General features: G+C 38.6%; 1 protein-coding gene across 2 annotated transcripts in view; it reads left to right on the top strand.

Annotated features, from left to right (window-relative positions):
- psmd11b (proteasome 26S subunit, non-ATPase 11b) overlaps positions 1-21,180 on the top strand; it is a 32,978-nt gene that overhangs the window by 10,571 nt on the left and 1,227 nt on the right. For both annotated transcript variants that reach the window (XM_061931644.1, XM_061931645.1), the window contains exons 2-12: positions 6,027-6,128; positions 6,204-6,400; positions 10,210-10,267; positions 10,374-10,568; positions 10,640-10,784; positions 10,873-10,933; positions 15,209-15,271; positions 15,345-15,470; positions 16,650-16,685; positions 16,758-16,809; positions 16,889-17,031. In XM_061931644.1, coding sequence (XP_061787628.1) covers positions 6,027-6,128; positions 6,204-6,400; positions 10,210-10,267; positions 10,374-10,568; positions 10,640-10,784; positions 10,873-10,933; positions 15,209-15,271; positions 15,345-15,470; positions 16,650-16,685; positions 16,758-16,809; positions 16,889-17,031 — 1,178 coding nt within the window. The remainder of the gene's footprint in view (positions 1-6,026; positions 6,129-6,203; positions 6,401-10,209; positions 10,268-10,373; positions 10,569-10,639; positions 10,785-10,872; positions 10,934-15,208; positions 15,272-15,344; positions 15,471-16,649; positions 16,686-16,757; positions 16,810-16,888; positions 17,032-21,180) is intronic.

Below are 21,180 nucleotides of genomic sequence, written 5' to 3'. Positions count from 1 at the left end.
TTTACCTTAGCCTTGAATTAACACATGATGTTGATGCATATGTGTCTACATGAAAACATTTTTGTTCATACTGCATTAATATACGGTATGCTCAGAGAGGGAAATCACAACTAAGTCAATTTAACCCAACTGTATTTATTAAACAGTTATTAAGCAGTGGCACAAACATTCATGTCATTTCCAAAACAGAAAGTGCAAGATTGTCAGAGACATTTTAAAACAAGCTATGAGTGCACTTTTGTGCATGATGTCACTAAGATGACATATCAAAACGACACTAAATTAAAGTGCACTTTTTGTACAGAACGCCACTACAATAGTTTAAAACAAATAAAGTGCACTTTTGTGCATGATGTCACACAAAATAGTTCAATAACTGTCAAATAAAAAAGAGCTGTATACTAGGAAATCAAATAGTGTATGTCCTTCGCTATGTGGTAGGTTCCTGCGGACGTTATCTCCTTTTGTTGTTGACTATTTTTTTCATAAGGTGTTGATCTGGAAATGGTTTCTTCGGCATTTGGTGGGTGTGGCACCGAACGGAGATGTTGACATGCGGAGTTTCAAGCACTCTTCATTCTCTCGCAGGTGACTTTTCAAATGAGCTGTTACTTTTTGTAGCAACGCTTTTGCCGCACACTTGACAGTTGACATATTACGGTTGTCTGTTCGACATATTTCCGCTTGAAGCCAAACCACCGCCAGACGATGGACACCCTGCTGTTTTTCTTGGGAATTAATTCTTCCTTCATTTGTTACCAGATTCGCACCTTCTTTCTCTCGTATTACCACTTGCACCGCTAGCATCACAGCTAACGTTACCCACGCTGCTACCTCTCTGCTCCGGAAGAGCTTATGATGTTGCACGCGCGACAGTATGTGACGTATGTAAGAAGGTGTGCTTGTTTTATGTCTGTGAGAAGGACAGACAAGAAAGAGTGAAAAACGCCTGCAGGGTAATGCCCGCAGCTAAAAGCAACTCCGTGAGAACGTATACTCGAATATCACAATATAGTCATTTTCTATATCGCACAGAGACAAACCCGCGATATATCGAGTATATTCGATATATCGAGTATATTAGATATATTGCCCAGCCTTATCTTGAACCCTTTTTTTCCCCTTTATTTTTGTTTTGTTATTGAGAAAAATATTTATGTGTTTGATATTTATATGCTTACAATGGTATATTATTTATTTGTTCACTGTTCTGTTACAGAGAACAAGGACATTGGATAAAATTGCTATGGTATGAAAAGGGGTAGGATTAAATAAGCTCTGCAACTGAACTGAACAAAGCCGAAAACCCCAAAATGATGCTAATTATTATTATCATTGCATGTATTACTATGACTGTGTACTAACCGCACTGAATCAACGCATTACGATTGCACTGGGGATGTAACCAGTGTTGGCGTTAACGCACTTTTTGTGTCTTTGTACGCATTGAAACCAGAAAGGGCTGACCCTGCCTTCTCCGTGTCAAAACGGTGTTCTGTTTATATTTGCCGAGTCAAATTTCCGTCCCCGTTTATTGCGTTTTTATTGGTCGACTTCAAAGTAATGAACTTTCTGGAACAATTTCTTAAATTTTGATTCGCCGTAAGTTTTATCAACCACAAATACTGCATTTCCACATGTCATTGTTTTCATCGTGGCGAGCAATAAACCCAATAAGCGAGGCTTCAATGAAAAGTGGCTTCAGGAGCCACTTTACAGCAAATGGCTCACTTATGAAGATGGAAAAATGTTTTGCACGCCATGTAAACGGGATAATAAAAAGAACACCTTTACGACCGGGTGCACTGATTTTCAAAGATCCAGCCTCACCAGGCACCAAAGAACATCATGTTACATCCTGCTTGTCGGCTCCCAGACCGTGGTCGGGGAGCGCAGGGGAGACGTTCCCTCCAGGGTCGATATATTGTTGGGGGTTACACCCTCCACTTTACCCGGCAGTTCCGCTCTTTAGTCGGAATGACGAGGCCGTCGATTTTATGTTTTCCACAAAGCCAAGCGGACATCCACCATGCTATTAACACTCCTGAACATGCTAGTGCTCCCTCTCCTAACTCGCCCACTCACTTACACACGTCACTCACCCCACATAACGCCAATCTTAAAGGGGAACACACAGCTTATGGCAGTGGTTCTCAAACTTTTTTTGTCATCCCCCACTTTGGACAAGGGGAAGTTTTCAAGCCCCACCTGCCCCCATCGCCCCAACAGAGCGCTAATGCCAAGCTTTAACATTTTAAAATTTATTGAACATCAAGTTGTATACATTCAAACTCAATAACATAAAATAACACCAAGTTCAATGATAAATAAAATAACTGTGCAGCTGTGGTACAACTTGCATCAAGTTCAATAATAAATAAAATAACTTCCATCAAGTTCAATAATAAATAAAATAAAAGTGTTATAACTTGCATCAAGTTCAATAATAAATCAAAAAAGTGTTATAACTTGCTTCAAGTTCAATAATAAATCAAATAAAAGTGTTATAACTTGCATCAAGTTCAATAATAAATCAAAAAAAGTGTTATAACTTGCATCAAGTTCAATAATAAATCAAAAAAGTGTTATAACTTGCATCATGTTCAATAATAAATCAAAAAAGTGTTATAACTTGCATCAAGTTCAATAATAAATCAAAAAAGTGTTAACTTGCATCAAGTTCAATAATAAATCAAATAAAATTGTTATAACTTGCATCAAGTTCAATAATAAATAAAAACAAGTGTTAGAACTTCCATCAAGTTCAATAATAAATTAAAAAAAGTGTTATAACTTGCATCAAGTTCAATAATAAATCAAATAACTTGCATAAAGTTCAATAATAAATCAAAAGTGTTATAACTTGCATCAAGTTCAATAATAAATAAAAAAAAGTGTTATAACTTGCATCAAGTTCAATAATAAATAAAAAAAAGTGTTATAACTTGCATCAAGTTCAATAATAAATAAAAAAAAGTGTTATAACTTGCATCAAGTTCAATAATAAATCAAAAAAAGTGTTATAACTTGCATCAAGTTCAATAATAAATAAAACAAAAATGTTATAACTTCCATCAAGTTCAATAATAAATCAAATAACTTGCATCAAGTTCAATAATAAATACAATAAAAGTGCCACTTTGCAATCTTTGCAAAAAAAAAAAAAGAGGAGCTATGCATTTGGCAAGACAGGGCAAGTGACAGCACTTTTCCCCGGGAGAGCCACCTTGCTTCACTGTGAAACAGCACGGCTGTATGATCAGCTCCCATTTCCTCACACAGTGCAGAGAACAGTCGCACTTTCAGTGGTCGTATTTTGATCAAATTTACCGCGCTCACATCTGTTAGAACCTCATTGAGTTCGGGGCTGAGCTGCCTTGACGCTAGTGCTTCCCGGTGAATGACACAGTGTGTGCCCGTCACATTTTTGTTTCTCTGCAGGCTCTGGCTCGACGACCGTTGAGGTGCGAGTCACAAATGTATATATTTGTGTAATTGTGGTCCACACATTAGCCTGCTACCCATCCACGCGAAAGCTTGTTCCGTTTAGCCCCGCCCCCATTAGTTACCGTTGCTATGTCTGTCAAACTTTTGCTCGTACCGAGAAATATAAAGCCTACAGTAAAAATAAGTACCGGTAATTTCCATTTATTTATATAGCGGATTTCACAGACAGAATCACAAAGTGATTTACAGTGTGTATAGAAAATGAAAGCATAGTAAAAAAAATAATCTAAGAATATAATAAATAAAAAAATTTAAAGTGAAATTTCCTCCCGTTCCTCGCGCCCCACCTGTCATGTCTCTATTCCCCACCAGTGGGGCGTGCCCCACACTTTGAGAAACTCTGGCTTATGGCAATCACGAAGCCAGAGATGAAATGCTAGAGGCATTGAGTGCCACTGTATTAAATGACATTGAAACTAACTTGCACAATTCTAAGTTTGTTGGCATTATTTGCCATGAAAGTGTAGATGTGGCTGTTTTTAAAGGACTGATGATACATACAGGTGAGAATAATCAATTTGTCATATGCATGTTTGCCCTGGCACACCATTATCATCATTTCATAACCGAAGCATTTTACACTTTTATACTGAAATAAATACACCTACAACATATTAAATAAAAATATAGAAAAAAATACCGGCAGCGGTAGAGTTTAGATCCATGAAGGAAAGAAGAAAGTGAATTAATGTTTATAACTGAATAAATGTATTTTTTTTGATGAATTAAGTAACGTTTATGACAACCTTTTTTCCAAAACACAATACAGAAAAGTGAGATATAACAGGATAATGCATACATTTATCATTTGTTTTCAAAACGGTTAAAAAAAAAAGTGGGACCCCAAAATTTTACTGTGGTACCCCATTTTTATGACTTGATGTGGTCCCTGGTAATTAAAATCCCCAGGGGTCTGACAGGTGACAATTTGTCACCATCTTGTGGACAATATCAGAAACTCATATCAGTGACCATGATGCATACTTTCTTAAATTTACAAGCACAGCATTCTTATCTACTTATATATTATTACTTATATGACCCAATCCAAACAACCTTTCCTAGTCATGGTGCAGGGAAAAAACTTCAACCAGCTCAAAAATTCTTACAAACATGGTCACACATAATACAACCTACTCACTGAACTTTGTGAATATTATTTTTTAAAAAGACGTCCCTGAACTTTGTGAATATTACTAAAAAAACGTCCCATCACAATAATTAATTCGGAATTACACCCATTCAAATCCATTGCAAGGTTTAATGGGAAAAAGGCAAAACACTCTCCACACTTAAGCATGTTTGACCTTTAGCTGCTTGATATTTCTGATTAATTATAAAGCTTTAAAGAGGTTGTCACGAAGGTAAACAAGGTAGGAGTTAAACTTTCAAATATTATTAACTATATATCCATTATTATAGTATGTAAATACACACACATATATATATATATATATATAGTGAACTTTGATTGATTGGTTGATAAGACTTGTATTTGTGTTAGCTTTTAAGATAGCTAATGAGGTAGTTCTACCATGCTTCCTCACTGAATGAGCAGTATTACCGGTCTGTGAGTTCATCCATCTCATTTTATTTTAAAACAATGATAGTAGATGTGAGTGCGAATGTTTTTTTGGTCTATCTGTGGCCCGGTTTGAGGAGGCGACTTGTCCTGGGTGTACCTTGCCTCCCGCCCAAGTGCAGCTGGGATAGGCTTCAGCCTCCCCCTGCAGCCCTGATAGGGATGCATACTAAATGTCAGGAGTGGTACCACGGTTTATCTTCAGACCGTTTATCGTTACGTGCCTACATTGCATTTATGGCTATGGCTGTGTAGTAGCCTTCAAAGACTGGAATAATCATAAAAATATGAAATATTTATTTACCCATGGTATTACAACACTATAGAATAATAATGTACAGGCCAAATACTGAATGGCGCGACAGACTAATTTGGCGTGCTTCGGACGACCGTACTTTCCTTTTCTGTGCAGTGTTGTTCACCTAATCAATACGGCGATTGGAATGTTAGGATTTAAACGTGGAAGTTCCCCCTCTTGATAGTTCCACTCTTTGCAGATCGCTGGAGACAAGTTTCCTCCTCCCCAAACAAGCGTGTGTTTCCTGCTTTGGTCATCACAATGTCTTGCGGTTTTGCTTGTAGCCAACTTTGTTCATAGGGTAAGGCGAAATAAGCGTTTGACTTCAGCCTAAACCCTTTAGGTCTGTAGAACTGTAAAATTGTTCTTGCTTATTTCATAGACCGAAGAAATATTAAACTAATAACATCATCTGGTTTCAGGAGTTATGTTTTGGTGATAAAAGTCGCTGGCTGAAAATTCAGCGCATCGCTCGATTTTGTCATACATTCTCATTCTTCAGAGAATGGTCTGAAAAGACATTTGACAAGGCTATCAAAATGAACCGTGGTGATGTAAACAAGTTGCATGGTTAATTACAACCCCATGGATAACGTGTTAGGACAGAAAGAATAACATTTTCCTGAATGGTCTTTGCAGTACGGAGAGATGTCCAGGAGAACGATGAAGAAGCTGTCCGGGTCAAAGAACAGAGCATCCTGGAGCTGGGGACGCTGCTGGCCAAGACCGGACAGGCAGCAGGTGAGGTTAAAACTCTGAACGCTTATTCCGGATCTTGCTTGTGATTGCTCACTTTTACATTTTTGTTGTCTCCAGAACTCGGGGGTCTGCTGAAATTCGTCCGGCCGTTCCTGATCTCCATCAGCAAGGCCAAGGCTGCCCGGCTGGTCCGCTCTCTGCTCGACTTGTTCCTGGACATGGAGGCGGCGACGGGCCAGGAGGTGGAGTTGTGTCTGGAGTGCATCGAGTGGGCCAAAACTGAGAAGAGGACCTTCTTACGACAAGCTCTCGAGGTGAAGACGAGTCCACGTATTTGTCTTAAAACCTGACGCAGACCAAGTCCTTATTCACTAAATTCCCCCCAAGAATAGGAAAGTGTTTTATTCATTGGAGTTAAAGTCCCTGTAGAGGTTAGGAGTGTCCAAGAAAATCGATTTTCCAATGACTCGCGATTCTTATTTGTGACGATTCCTAATAGACTCAAAAACAAAATATCAAAAATGTATTTAAAATGTTTTTTGTTTTTTTATCCGTCTCGTCCAGCCACTTTATTAAAGGGGAACATTATCACCAGACCTATGTAAGCGTCAATATATACCTTGATGTTGCAGAAAAAAGACCTTTTTTTTTAACCTGTTTCCGAACTCTAAATGGGTGAATTTTGGCGAATTAAACGCCTTTCTAATATTCGTTGTGACGTCACATCAGGAAGCAATCCGCCATTTTCTCAAACACCAAGTCAAATCAGCTCTGTTATTTTCCGTTTTTTCGACTGTTTTCCATACCTTGGAGACATCATGCCTCGTCGGTGTGTTGTCGGCGGGTGTAACAACACGAACAGGGACGGATTCAAGTTGCACCAGTGGCCCAAAGATGCGAAAGTGGCAAGAAATTGGACGTTTGTTCCGCACACTTTACCGACGAAAGCTATGCTACGACAGAGATGGCAAGAATGTGTGGATATCCTGCGACACTCAAAGCAGATGCATTTCCAACGATAAAGTCAAAGAAATCTGCCGTCAGACCCCCATTGAATCTGCCGGAGTGTGTGAGCAATTCAGGGACAAAGGACCTCTGTAGCACGGCAAGCAATGGCGGCAGTTTGTTCCCGCAGACGAGCGAGCTAAACCCCCTGTATGTCTTGGCTCACACCGTCCCTTATGCCACCGAAGATGATCAAGAGAAGAATATCGACCCTAGCTTCCCTGGCCTGCTGACATCAACTCCAAAACTGGACAGATCAGCTTTCAGGAAAAGAGCGCGGATGAGGGTATGTCTACAGAATATATTAATTGATGAAAATTGGGCTGTCTGCACTCTCAAAGTGCATGTTGTTGCCAAATGTATTTCATATGCTGTAAACCTAGTTCATAGTTGTTAGTTTCCTTTAATGCCAAACAAAAACATACCAATCGTTGGTTAGAAGGCGATCGCCGAATTCGTCCTCGCTTTCTCCCGTGTCGCTGGCTGTCGTGTCGTTTTCGTCGGTTTCGCTTGCATACGGTTCAAACCGATATGGCTCAATAGCTTCAGTTTCTTCTTCAATTTCGTTTTCGCTACCTGCCTCCACACTACAACCATCCGTTTAAATACATGCGTAATCTGTTGAATCGCTTAAGCCGCTGAAATCCGAGTCTGAATCCGAGCTAATGTCGCTATAGCTTGCTGTTCTATCCGCCATGTTTGTTTGTATTCACTATGTGACGTCACAGCAAAATGGACGGGTGTTTATAACGATGGTTAAAATCAGGCACTTTGAAGCTTTTTTTAGGGATATTGCGGGATGGGTAAAATTTTGAAAAAAACTTTGAAAAATATAATAAGCCACTGGGAACTGATTTTTAATGGTTTTAACCATTCTGAAATTGTAATAATGTTCCCCTTTAAATGTTTTGATTTAGTTTAATTAAACAAAACCAGTTTTCTTTTAAGTAATCACAGCTGTTTATCTATTTTCTAGAGGAATGTAGTTAATCAGAAAACTTGCATCCAATGTTATTAAAAAAGTATTGATTACGAATCGAGAATCATTTGGAAGCGACAATCGATCCTGAATCGAATCTTTACACCCACGAATCGAATCGAATCATGTGGTGCCCAAAGATTCACAGCCCGAGTAGAGATTGCTTACATTTAGTGTTATAACATCTCAGCAATTTTTCATGTAAACGCTGATTGAAACTGTGACATTGTTAATTTAGTCTGGGCATTACGGCTTCTAATTTTATTTTATTTTAAAATCTTCGGATTTATTTCACACAAAAAATCAATAGCCGCCTGTTTTCTCACCGATAAGAGATCATTCAAAACATATTTGACTTTTATTTGGTCCAAAACGGTTGGTTTGAAAGGAGACAATGTCACAACTTCTAGGACACATGGCATGAACATATACTGCGTCACATATTCCATTTTGTATCAAATTGCTCTTTTTAGAACAGGTATACATTGCACTTTGTATAAAATAATATTCAAAAAGCTAAATAAAGAGCTTCCTCTTGTAGACAAAACTTTTGTCTCGAAAAAAGTATTTTTCTAAACAAAAATATAGCATTGCACATTGTATGCAAATACATAATGAACTCCAACATTGAGATTGAAAAAAGAGCAAACCTACATCTTCTGTCTTGAATAAAATACGCCAGTAAATAAAAATGTACCATTGCACATTGTATGCAAATAAGTAATGAACTCCATTGAGATTAGTAAAGTGCAAATCTACATGGTCTGTCTTGAATAAATATGTCAGTAAATACAAATGTAGAATTGCACATTGTATGCAAATAAACATTGAGATTATTCCTAATTGAGATAATTCCAACATTGAGATTATTAAAGTATAAACTTGGCACGTTGTGGCTCAGTTGGTAGAGTGACCGTGCCAGCAACCTGAGGGTTACAGGTTAATTTCCAGCTTCCGCCATCCGAGTTACTGCCGTTGTGTCCTTGGGCAAGACACTTCGCCCACCCTCCTCCCAGTGACACCTCCACTGGTTTATGAATGTACAGGACTCCCTTGAAAAAGAGATTCTTAATCTCAATGGGACCTTCCTGGGTAAATAAAGGTTAAAAAATGTATTTCAATACTTCTGTTAACAAAAAAGTAGCATTGCACATTGTGTGCAAAATTGATAATGAACTCCCAACATTAAGATTAGATCTAACTTTGCATTTTATTAAAGTCTTGAATAAAAAACATATGTTAACAAAAATGTAGTATTGCACACTGTATGCGAATAAATAATAAACCCCAACATTGAGATGGTTAAAGTGCAAATTTACATCTTCTGTCTTGAATAAAATGTTAGTGAATGCAAAGGTAGCATTGCACTGTATGCGAATAAATTACTCCAACATTGAGATAAATAAAGTGCAAACTGAAAACGTTTGTCTTGAATAAAATACATCAGTAAACAAAAATGTAACATTGCACATTGTATGCAAATGAATAATGAACACCAACATTGTGATTGATAAAGTGCAAGATTACATCTTCTTTTTCTGAATAACTGTGAAGAATAATGTAATATAATGCACATTGTTTGCAAAAAAATCCCAAAATTGAGGAGAACAAATTGCAAACTTACATATTCTTTCTTGAATAAAATACTTCTGTAAACAAAAATGTAACGTTGCACATTGTTTGTAAATAAAGAGGGGTCGATAGTTTTATTAATAGGATAATTGAGGCTTTTCCGCTGTATTTATAGGCATTGTGCACCGCATATTTAGCTTTCTGCAGACGACAGCACACTGTGTTCCAGTGTGGTTGGCTTCGTAAATAGTTTCATTTCGCCCACTCATTTTGGTTTAGACTGTCCACTAATGCTTGTTGAATGCGTCAACACAGCCAGCGAGAATTCAGCAGCGACTTGCGTGCGAGAAGGAATGAAAGTGCAAGTAAATGTGATACTGTCAAACAAAGAATTAATCTGAAGCATCCGGAGAGGATGGCCAAGGTGATAATTAGGAAGTGTGCCATGTGATACTGTCATGGTGAGGAGTGAGGCAATAATATAACAATTTGCTTGTTGTTATTCTGTCACGTCAGACTGATGTGATTCATCTCCCTGACAAAGTTCTCCTCTTCTTCTGCCCTCAGGCTCGACTGATCTCCCTCTATTTCGACACCAAGCGATACCAGGAGGCTCTGGCGCTCGGTGGGTGCTAGCCTGCATTTTGTACACAAAAAAATAAGTATTGCTGCTTGACTGTACGTGATGTGTTTCCACGAGGTGAATGAGAGTCATCTTCTCTTCCCTACAGGCTCTCAGCTGCTCCTGGAGCTGAAGAAGATGGACGACAAAGCCCTGCTGGTGGAGGTCCAGTTGCTGGAAAGCAAGACGTACCACGCCCTCAGCAACTTGCCCAAGGCCCGTGCCGCGCTCACCTCCGCGCGGACCACCGCCAACGCCATCTACTGTCCCCCCAAACTCCAGGCAGCTCTGGACATGCAGTCAGGTGGGGCCGCCGTCGTCTTCTGGGGTATTTATCCGACATTGACTGACTCTGCGCGTGTGCGTCTTGTGCAGGGATCATACACGCGGCAGAGGAGAAGGACTGGAAGACGGCCTACTCTTACTTCTTCGAGGCGTTTGAGGGCTACGACTCCATCGACAGCCCCAGAGCCATCACAGCCCTTAAATACATGCTCCTCTGCAAAATTGTCCTCAACTCGTAAGTGTCAGCTGATCCTTCCTTTTCCTTCCCGTGACAGTGACTGACCTTTCTCTGCTTTTTTTACTTCTTCTTGCTGCCTCTGCAGACCAGAGGAGGTGCAATCCCTGATCAGCGGTAAACTGGCCCTGCGATACACCGGCCGTCAGGCAAGGATTTGTTTTTTCCCACTGCGGTCTAGAGATGGACCGATAGGTTTTTTTCAGGGCCGATAACGGTCATTAGTAGTTAAGGACCGATATTTGGAGCTGATAAGTTTTTTCAACACGAATGGTATAAGCCAGTAAACAGCTGGATAAGGCTTTGAATTAATCCAAAGAGGTTTATTCGGTCTTCAAAAAATTACACTATTTTGTTATTCACAGGTCTCTCTACAAGAATAACAAAATTGCAAGGCTTTGAATTGTTTTTTCAAGCTGGGGTACTTGAATCTTGTGTCGCCAGGCAGAATTCAAACTGTAAATCCCGCCCCCCACTCTGTGCGCCTCACTAATAGTCCCTCCCAGTCTCCTCCTCTCTGGAAGTGCACAAAATCGCGCACGAAAGCTCTACGTGCACACGCATAGGTTGTTGACAGTCTGAAGTTGCATCGAAGATCCCCTTGTTGGTATTTTTTTGGAAAATGGAACTCAGTGGCTTGTGGTTAGTGTCCGCCCTGAGATGGGTAGGTTGTGAGTTCAAACCCCGGCCGCGTCATATCAAAGACTATAAAAATGGGACCCATTACCTCCCTGCTTGGCACTCAGCATCAAGGGTTGGAATTGGGGGTTAAATCACCAAAAATTATTCCCGGGCGCGGCCACCGCTGCTGCCCACTGCTCCCCTCACCTCCCAGGAGGTGAACAAGGGGATGGGTCAAATGCAGAGGACAAATTTCAAATTGTGTGTGACAATCATTGGTACTTTAACTTTAGAAGGACAACAGCCACTTGCGCCTCCAAAGTTAGTCCAAGACTGTCCCGCAATGCCCTCCATCTTGAATATGCCTGACCGATATTCATTCGAGTTTTGGCTCTTTTCTGATTTTTTTAGCCATACAACGTCTTTCTTTCTTTGATTTCCTCTTTTGTTTTTTTTAGCAGTACATGCTGTAACAGCAAGTGCAGGTATTGCGATATTTCCAGGTGGGTGTTCAGCAGCCATGCTTTACTGAAAACAAGCTTGCACCATGCATGCACTTCACTATCTGTTGCGTCAGCCAATGAGGAGGCTCCTTGTGGGCTCTGCTCACCCCTCCTTTCTTTAAATCTTGTGATTGTACCTGGAAGGGTTGACCACCATCTCGATAAATGGTTGTCGTCCGGTGTTTTATATACTAAAATACTTAATTATAAGGCACAGACAGCACGCAGATGTACAATGTATTCATAAATAATCACTGTTACGATATACTGTAAGATGCTAATATTTTTTTTAGTTAAAGAATATAACTTAGGTACCCCAGCTTTAACATACATTTTTGTTTAAAAGGTGGGACCACTAATGACAATGTTTTATGCTGTGCTAATATTGTTTAATTTATCAGCAAAAAATACCAAATACCTTTATTACATGTGTCTGAGAGTAGCATCAACATTTACATTTCAAAACACGGATAATCTTCTGGAAAATTTGTACAAATATGACATTTTTCTACATCACAATAACTCATCTACTCCATTTTATATAATTGTATGGATTTAATACATTGTATGGTTTCTGAAGTATTGTTAAAATGTAAATAAATACAATTCTGGGCTCCTTCACATAGACCAGGGGTGCTCACACTTTTTCTGCAGGCGAGCTACTTTTCAATTGATCAAGTCGTGGGGATCTACCTCATTCATATATATAATTTATATTTACTTATTTATGAAACATATGTTTTTGTTAACAAGTTAAAGGTGTTTAATGAAAATACAAGCATGTTTAACACATATAGTTAATATTGTTAATAAGTTAAAGGTGTTTAAAGATAATGCAAGCATGTTTAACACATATAGTTAATATTGTTAACAAGTTAAAGATGTTTAATGATAATGCAAGCATGTTTAACACATATAGTTAATATTGTTAATAAATTAAAGGTGTTTAGTGATAATACAAGAATGTTTAACACATAGTTAATATTGTTAACAAGTTAAAGGTGTTTAAAGATAATACAAGCATGTTTAACACTTATAGTTAATATTGGTAATAAGTTAAAGGTGTTTAATGATAATACAAGCATGTTTAACACATATAGTTAATATTGTTAACAAGTTAAAGGTGTTTAATGATAATACAAGCATGTTTAACACATATAGTTAATATTGTTAACAAGTTAAAGGTGTTTAAATATAATACAAGCATGTTTAACACATATAGTTAATATTGTTAACAAGTTAAAGGTGTTTAATGATAATACAAGCATGTTTAACACATATAGTTAATATTGTTAACAAGTTAAAGGTGTTTAAATATAATACAAGCATGTTTAACACATATAGATTCCTTTCTTTCATGAAGACAAGAATATAAGTTGGTGTATTACCTGATTCTGATGACTTGCATTGATTGGAATCAGACAGTGGTGATGATAACATCCACATTTTTGAATGGAGGAGGAAAAAAAGTCCTCCTTTCTGTCCAATACCACATGAAAGTGGTTGGTTTTTGGCATCTTATTTATCCAGCTTCCGTACTCCTTTGTATACACTTCACAAGAAATACATTGTCGGCAAACTCCAGTCCGTAGCTTGCTAGCTTGTGCACGCCAGCTTTCTGAGACTCTTATTTTGGTAGCGCAAGCAGGATGAAGCAGCGCTTTTATTGTGCAACTGTGCAGTCGGTCTTTGGAGTTTTGACGACAGGTACGGCGCCAGAGTCTGTTGAAATAAAGTGTTTCTCGCCTTCCAGTCAGTAATTTTAATGAGCTGGCAGCAGCCAGCGTCATCTCAGAAGACCCTCGGGTGCCGTGAATGTCAATCAAGTGACGAAAGTGACGTCATAGTGAAGATTTATGATCGCTCATTTTTAGGACTATTTTTTTAATGCCTGGCTGGTGATCGACTGACACACCCTCCGAGATCGACCGGTAGCTCGCGATCGACGTAATGAGCACCCCTGACATAGACTATAGTTGAGACCTTTTTCAAGATAATTTCTTCCTGGATGTTACAGAAAGAATGAGAATGTGTGAGCTGCTGCCTGCTCTTCTTTACTTATGTAATAATCATAGTTGTCAATATATTTACACAAAATTTGAGTTTTTTTGCAGAGATATCTTTTCTGTCGTCTTCATGTCCGTCCATCGCTGTCACGTAATTTGATTGAATCACGGAACATGAAACTCGTGGCGCTCCTTTAATGAGCCCACGATGCGAGTGTTGTTGGCGGAGGCTTGTCGAGCGTCTCCATCGCTGCGGTAGCCAAAACAAAGAAAACGGGACCGGGGCAAGGCCAGGGAAGAAGGACAAAAACTGGATTTGCTGGCAAAAATTACAAGTTTTGACGACAAGCACTGCAAGTAGGAGAGGAAGGAGATGTGGTCATATGAGCAGCTGAGCAGACCGGAAAATAATTCTCAGGCAAAGTCAAATAAATGCAGTGTCAGATATTTAAACATATTTGAGGAGAATTATTGACAAAGGAAGTAATTTTTATTTATAAAATTGTTTTAAAATATAATGAAATCCAGCAAAAGGGCTGGTGATTGAGCCATGCCTATTTTTTAAACTACTTTACGGATTATTGATTTTTTTTAAAAATATTAAGTACAGATATCATGTGTGTATTCGTATTTTCCGGAGTATAAATCGCTCCGGAATATAAGTCGCACCGGCCGAAAATGCATAATAATGAAGGAAAAAAACATATAAGTCGCACTGTAGTATAAGTCGCATTTTTGGGGGAAATTTATTTGATAAAACCCAACACCAAGAATAGACATTTGAAAGCCAATTTAAAATAAATAAAGAATAGTGAACAGGCTGAATAAGTGTACGTTATATGACGCATAAATAACCAACTGAGAACGTGCCTGGTATGTTAACGTAACATATTATGGTAAGAGTCATTCAAATAACTATAACATATAGAACATGCTATACGTTTACCAAACAATCTGTCACTCCTAATCACTAAATCCCATGAAATCTTAAACGTCTAGTCTCTTACGTGAATGAGCTAAATAATATTATTCGATATTTTATATGTGTTAATAATTTCACACATAAGTTGCTCCTGAGTATAAGTCGTACCCCCGGCCAAACTATGAAAAAAACTGGGACTTATAGTCCAAAAAATACGGTATATTGTATCTGCTCATGTAGTTCTGTTGTAGGCCGAGACTGATATACGTCAAAATGACAAATATCAGCGCTGATAGTCGGTCGTTCTCTACTGTGGCCACAGGTGGATTTATTTTGACTGTTTCAAGAGGTTGAAGGTTTGTCTCCCTGCAGACAGACGCTCTCAAATGTGTCGCCCAGGCCAGCAAGAACCGATCGTTAGCAGACTTTGAAAAGGTAAGAAGAGGATCTTGTCAGGAGGAGGTGAGGTTGACGCTCCTAAATGTGAGCGTGTGTGCGCCCCCTGCAGGCCCTCACAGAGTACAGAGCGGAGCTGAGGGACGACCCCATCATCAACACACACCTGGCCACGCTGTACGACAACCTGCTGGAACAGAACCTCATCCGGGTCATCGAGCCCTTCTCCAGGGTGCAGGTGCGTTCCCACATGGCGTCTTCAGAATAAAATATAATAGTTTTCATTTTAGGCTGTCAAAGCATTTAAATATTTAATCACCATTTGTCACATTTTGTCTGGATACAAGCATTTTATCTTTAAATAGGTGTACCTCAGACGGATCCTTTTTTGAGGCTTATAGGATATTATCAACATGGGAGTGGACAATTTGTTCGATTTATGCAAATGTTTGTTAAACGTAATTTTTAAACAGCTAAACACAAAATGGACACAAACACTCTATCTCGCACAGAACCAAACATATCTCAGAGGGTTTTAAAAACTCTATCACTATATAAGTGTTTTTATATTGATATTTTTTATGACTTATTTAAAATAAGGAGCAGGTAAATGTTAACATTTTTATTTAGCTATTTATCTATTTTTATGTTATATTTATACATGGTGTATATGTTAGTTTTAATGTTTTTTTTTAAATAAATGTTATTTATATTTTATTTTTATACATGTATATATTTTTTTACAGATTTCAAATGTAACTTCCTCTGATTGTAATGCCCTCAGCTACCAGGCAGAAAGGAAATGTCAACACAAGCATGTAAACAAAAAAGTAAAATCACATTGAAGACTTAACAATAAGCTCTTAAAATGAAGGTCCAAAAATAAGTAATATGCTAGAAATGCTTCATAAAGTGTAAGAAAATAGTACAAAGTTTGAAAATGTAAACATAGAGAAACCTGAGAAGAACTATTTTCTGCAGAGTTAGTGGCAGGAAGTTACAGCTGTGCTCTAACGGGTGAGCTAAGGTGGTGTGGTGTTAGCGGTCTTGCCTTTCATCATTTACAGACCACATGGGTCTGACTACGGTCCCTTTGGAAAAAATAAAAAAAAACTGTCTGGTGACTTTTCCTCTTTTATCCACAATTTCTTCATTTTGAATTTCTTTTCTCACTCCATGCAAAGAATCAACCAAACGTGATTGTTACTGTCACCTGATTGGCAAACGCATTCTTAATCGATGTTGGTTACCGGTACGTGTCTATCGTGACATAAAATGATATTGTTTTATCACCCAGCCCTAATCTCTCGCCAGGGTGACCAAATAAGAGTGGCATTAAAGGAAAATGAGCGTTTTTTTGTCATCAGGCCAACTTTGACAGCCCTAGTTCATTTACTGACTGTCCTTGTGTCTACAGATAGAACACATATCGGGTCTAATCAAACTGTCAAAGGTAAGTCCTCCTCTCCTCCCTCGCCTACAGTCAGACCACTTGTCCCTCTTCATAACAGCATCTTATCTCCAGGGGGATGTAGAGCGTAAACTATCGCAGATGATTCTAGACAAAAAGTTTCACGGTATGATCCATCATATATATCTCCGCATGGCACAAGCGTGAGCTTTGAAACATTACTTAGGGGTTTGTCTGCGCCACAGGAATCCTGGACCAGGGAGAAGGAGTCTTGATCATCTTTGAGGAGCCGCCAGTGGACAAAACGTACGAAGCAGCCTTGGAAACCATTCAGAACATGAGCAAAGTGGTGGACTCACTTTACAACAAAGCCAAGAAGCTGACATAGGTGAGACGATTGCCGTTCTCGGATCGGTAGAGCAGGGGTGTCCAAAGTGCGGCCTGCAGCTCATTTTTAAAGGTCCACAGCACATTCTAAAAATACTATCCCAAAAAACATAGAAAAGTGGAATAGAAGAGCAAACAGGTGAAATGTGACAAGATACATTTGCAATGTGGACTTTAATAACACAAAGCTGCCATGCAAGCGTTTTTTTACTTGAAAATTGTCATTGCTCAAAAATAATAATGAGCAAAATCAATCAGATCAAATATTCCACTTGGAAATACTTTTGGGGGAAAACATTGCACATTTTGTGTGTTTGCCATTTTAAAAAACAGTTTTTAATGTAAGAAACTGGTAGAAATCAAACGAAAAACATAACAAAATCATAAAAACTTATAATCGAGGTTTAGATCTGAAGATGATCTAGAGATTCAAGTGTTGAAAGTTTTAAAAAAATACTTATTTTTAACACTTCTATGAACGGGGCCCTTTAAATCACCAATAATTTTAGGGGGTATATTTTTTTCCTATTAAAAAAAAGAAATAATCAATGTCATAAATTATTACCGTATTTTCCGCACTATAAGGCGCACCTAAAAACCACAATTTTTCTCAAAAGCTGACAGTGCGCCTAATAACCCGGTGCGCTTTATTACGATTAATTTTCATAAAGTTTCGGTCTCGCAACTTCGGTAAACAGCCGCCATCTTTTTTCCCGGTAGAACAGGAAGCGCTTCTTCTTCTACGCAAGCAACCGCCAATGAAAGCACTCGCCCCCATAGAACAGGAAGCGCTTCACCCGCCCCCATAGAACAGGAAGCGCTTCACCCGCCCCCGGAAGAAGAAGAAAAAACGCGCGGATATCACCGTACGTTTCATTTCCTGTTTACATCTGTAAAGACCACAAAATGGCTCCTACAAAACGATCCGGTTCATAAAAAGACGCAATCTCTCCATCCGCACACGGATTACTACCGTATTTCACAGCAACTGAACCGCACTGTGGAACGGGAGCACGTACGGTGAATATTCGCTCCACAGGGAATGAGAAGTCATCCTTCACTGTGGTTCTAGCTTGCCATGCTAACTTCCACCCATCCAAAAGAGACCTTTCCAGCCGGCGTCATCATAAAAGCTAACTCGAAGGGATGGATGGATGAAGAAAAGATGAGCGAGTGGTTAAGGGAAGTTTACGCGAAGAAGCCGGGTGGCTTTTTTCACACAGCTCCGAAGGCGAACACACCTTCACTAAGACGGGCAGATAGCGCCGGTCGACATACGCCAACATCTGCCAGTGGATCGTAAATGCCTGGGCAGATAGTTTCGGTCACAACTGTGGTCCGACCTTTCCGGAAGGCAGGATTCACAGAACTGCTGCACAACAACAGCGACACTGACTCCGGTGACTTCGACGAGACGGAACCGGCCATTTTGGATCCCGTATTCGCCCAACTTTTCAATTCGGACACCGAAGACGAAGAATTCGAAGGATTTACGAATGAAGAATAACTTCAGAAGGTGAGCGCTATGTTTATTTTGTGTGTTGTGACATTAACGTTCGAGCAACATTATGTTGCTATTGTTCTACACCATTTTGAATTTTACTATGTTTGTGATTGCACATTTGCGTACATTTTGGGACAGAGTTGTTAGAACGCTGGTTTTCAATATATTATTAAAGTTTGACTGAACTATCTGACTGTTTTTTTGACATTCACTTTAGCGCAGCGTTTTTTTGACATTCACTTTAGCGCAGCGTAGGCGCGGCTTTTAGTCCGGGGCGGCTTATTGGTGGACAAAATTATGAAATATGTAATTCATAGAAGGTGCGGCTAATAATCCGGTGCGCCTTATAGTGCGGAAAATACGGTAACCTATTTAGGGCTCCATTTATTTCTCATCAAATATTCCACTTTAAAAAGAATTGGTGGAAAAATATTGCATATTTTGTGTTTTTTCCCCCCATTAAAACAAGGTTTTGACAAGAATGGCATAAAACAAAAAAAATGAAGATTTATCAACGAATAGATCTGAAGTTGATCCAAAGACTTAAGCGTTAAAAGTTAAACACATTACAATTAATGACTTAATTTTAACGTTTTTATGAGTCGGGCTCTTTGAGGTCCCCAAATATTTTAGTTGGAATTCTTAAAAAAATAAAATACTGTCATTGCTCAAAAAATAATATTGAATTAAAATCAATATTGTTATGAATTATTGACGTATTTGAAGCTCGACTTGCTTCACACCATGTATTGCACTTTGAAAAATGTTGTGGGGGAAATGTTGTACTTTTTTTTTTTTTTTTTTTTTTTTTTTTTAACAGGGTTTTGACAAAAAGGGCATAAAACAAAAAGAAAACTTTTTTTTTTTTAAATAAAAACCTAAAATGAACGATTAGATCTGAAGTTGATCTCGAGACTTATGTATAGAAAGTAAAAAAAATATATGTATTACTTATTTTTAACACTTATGAGTGGGACCCTTTTGGATCCCCAAGAATTTTAGTGGGATTTTTTTTTAAACTCATTGCTCAAAAAATGTGTTATGAATTATTGACCAATTGACCTAAGTTCCAGTTACTTCACATCAAATATTTCACTTTTAAAAATTTTGGGTGGAAAATATTGCACATTTTGTGTGTTTGCCATAAAAACACTGGGTTTTGACAAAAGGGCAAAAAACAGAGAAAATATCTTTATTGATAGACTGAAATTTGATCTACAGATTTAAGTGTTGAATAAAAAAATATGATTCATTTTTTATATTTTAATGAGTGAGACCCTTCTTGAGGGGAGCCCTCAAGGTAAAAAAAATGTATAGTATTACCGTATTTTTCGGACTATAAGTCTCAATTTTTTTCATAGTTTGGCCGGGGGTGCGACTTATACTCAGGAGCGACTTATGTGTGAAATGATTAACACATTGCCGTAAAATATCAAATGATATTATTTAGCTCATTCACGTAAGAGACTAGACGTATAAGATTTCATGGGATTTAGCGATTAGGAGTGACAGATTGTTTGGTAAACGTATAGCATGTTCTATATGTTATAGTTATTTGAATGACTCTTACCATAATATGTTACGTTAACATACCAGTTGGTTATTTATGCCTCATATAACGTACACTTATTCAGCCTGTTGTTCACTATTCTTTATTTGTTTTAAATTGCCTTTCATATGTCTATTCTTAATGTTGGGTTTTAAATTTTTTTTAAAAATGCGACTTATACTGTAGTGCGACTTATATATTTTTTTCCTTCTTTATTATGCGTTTCCGGCCGGTGCGACTTACCGTATTTTCCGCACCATAAGGCGCCCTGGGTTAAAAGCCGCGCCTTCAATGAACGGCATATTTCAAAACTTTGTCCACCTATAAGACGCCCGGTGTTGTAAGCCGCATCTAACTGCGCTAAAGGAATGTCAAAAAAACAGTCAGATAGGTCAGTCAAACTTTAATAATATATTAAAAACCAGCGTTCTAACAACTCTGTTCACTCCCAAAATGTACGCAAATGTGCAATCACAAACATAGTAAAATTCAAAATAGTGCAGAGCAATAGCAACATAATGTTGCTCGAACGTTAATGTCACAACACACAAAATAAACATAACGCTCACTTTCTGAAGTTATTCTTCATTCATAAATCCCTCGAATTATTCTCCTTCGTTGTCCGAATTGAAAAGTTGGGCGAATGTCGTCCGGCGCTGCCTCCCTGTCTTAGTGAAGGTGTGTTCGCCTTCGGTCATCCATTGTTCCCACGCAGTTAGCAGTCTAGCTTCGAATGCCCTGTTGACACCAATATCTAGCGGCTGGAGGTCTTTTGTCAATCCACCCGGAATGACGGCGAGTATTGAATTAAGCGCGTAAGCGTGTCTCTTAATGTGATGTTATGAGCTAGCAAATATAACAACTACACTACCCAGCATGCAACGATAGTGACGAGCATGCGCGGTAGCCCTGAGAAGCGTTGTATGCTGGCAGTTAGAATGTGGTTATGAGCACGCTGTGAGTAAACGTTGAGAACTCAGTTAACACGCCTCGTCTGCATTATTTATAATTAGACAGACAACACACTTAATAGGAGCCATTTTGGGGTCTTTACATAAACACACAAATGGAAATGAAACGTCACATATCCCAGCATG

This window comes from Nerophis lumbriciformis, linkage group LG39, assembly GCF_033978685.3.
Source record: "Nerophis lumbriciformis linkage group LG39, RoL_Nlum_v2.1, whole genome shotgun sequence".
NCBI classification, from domain to species: Eukaryota; Metazoa; Chordata; class Actinopteri; order Syngnathiformes; family Syngnathidae; genus Nerophis; species Nerophis lumbriciformis.
Note: the sequence above shows the minus strand (reverse complement) of the source record. Positions and strands in the feature narration are given on the sequence as shown.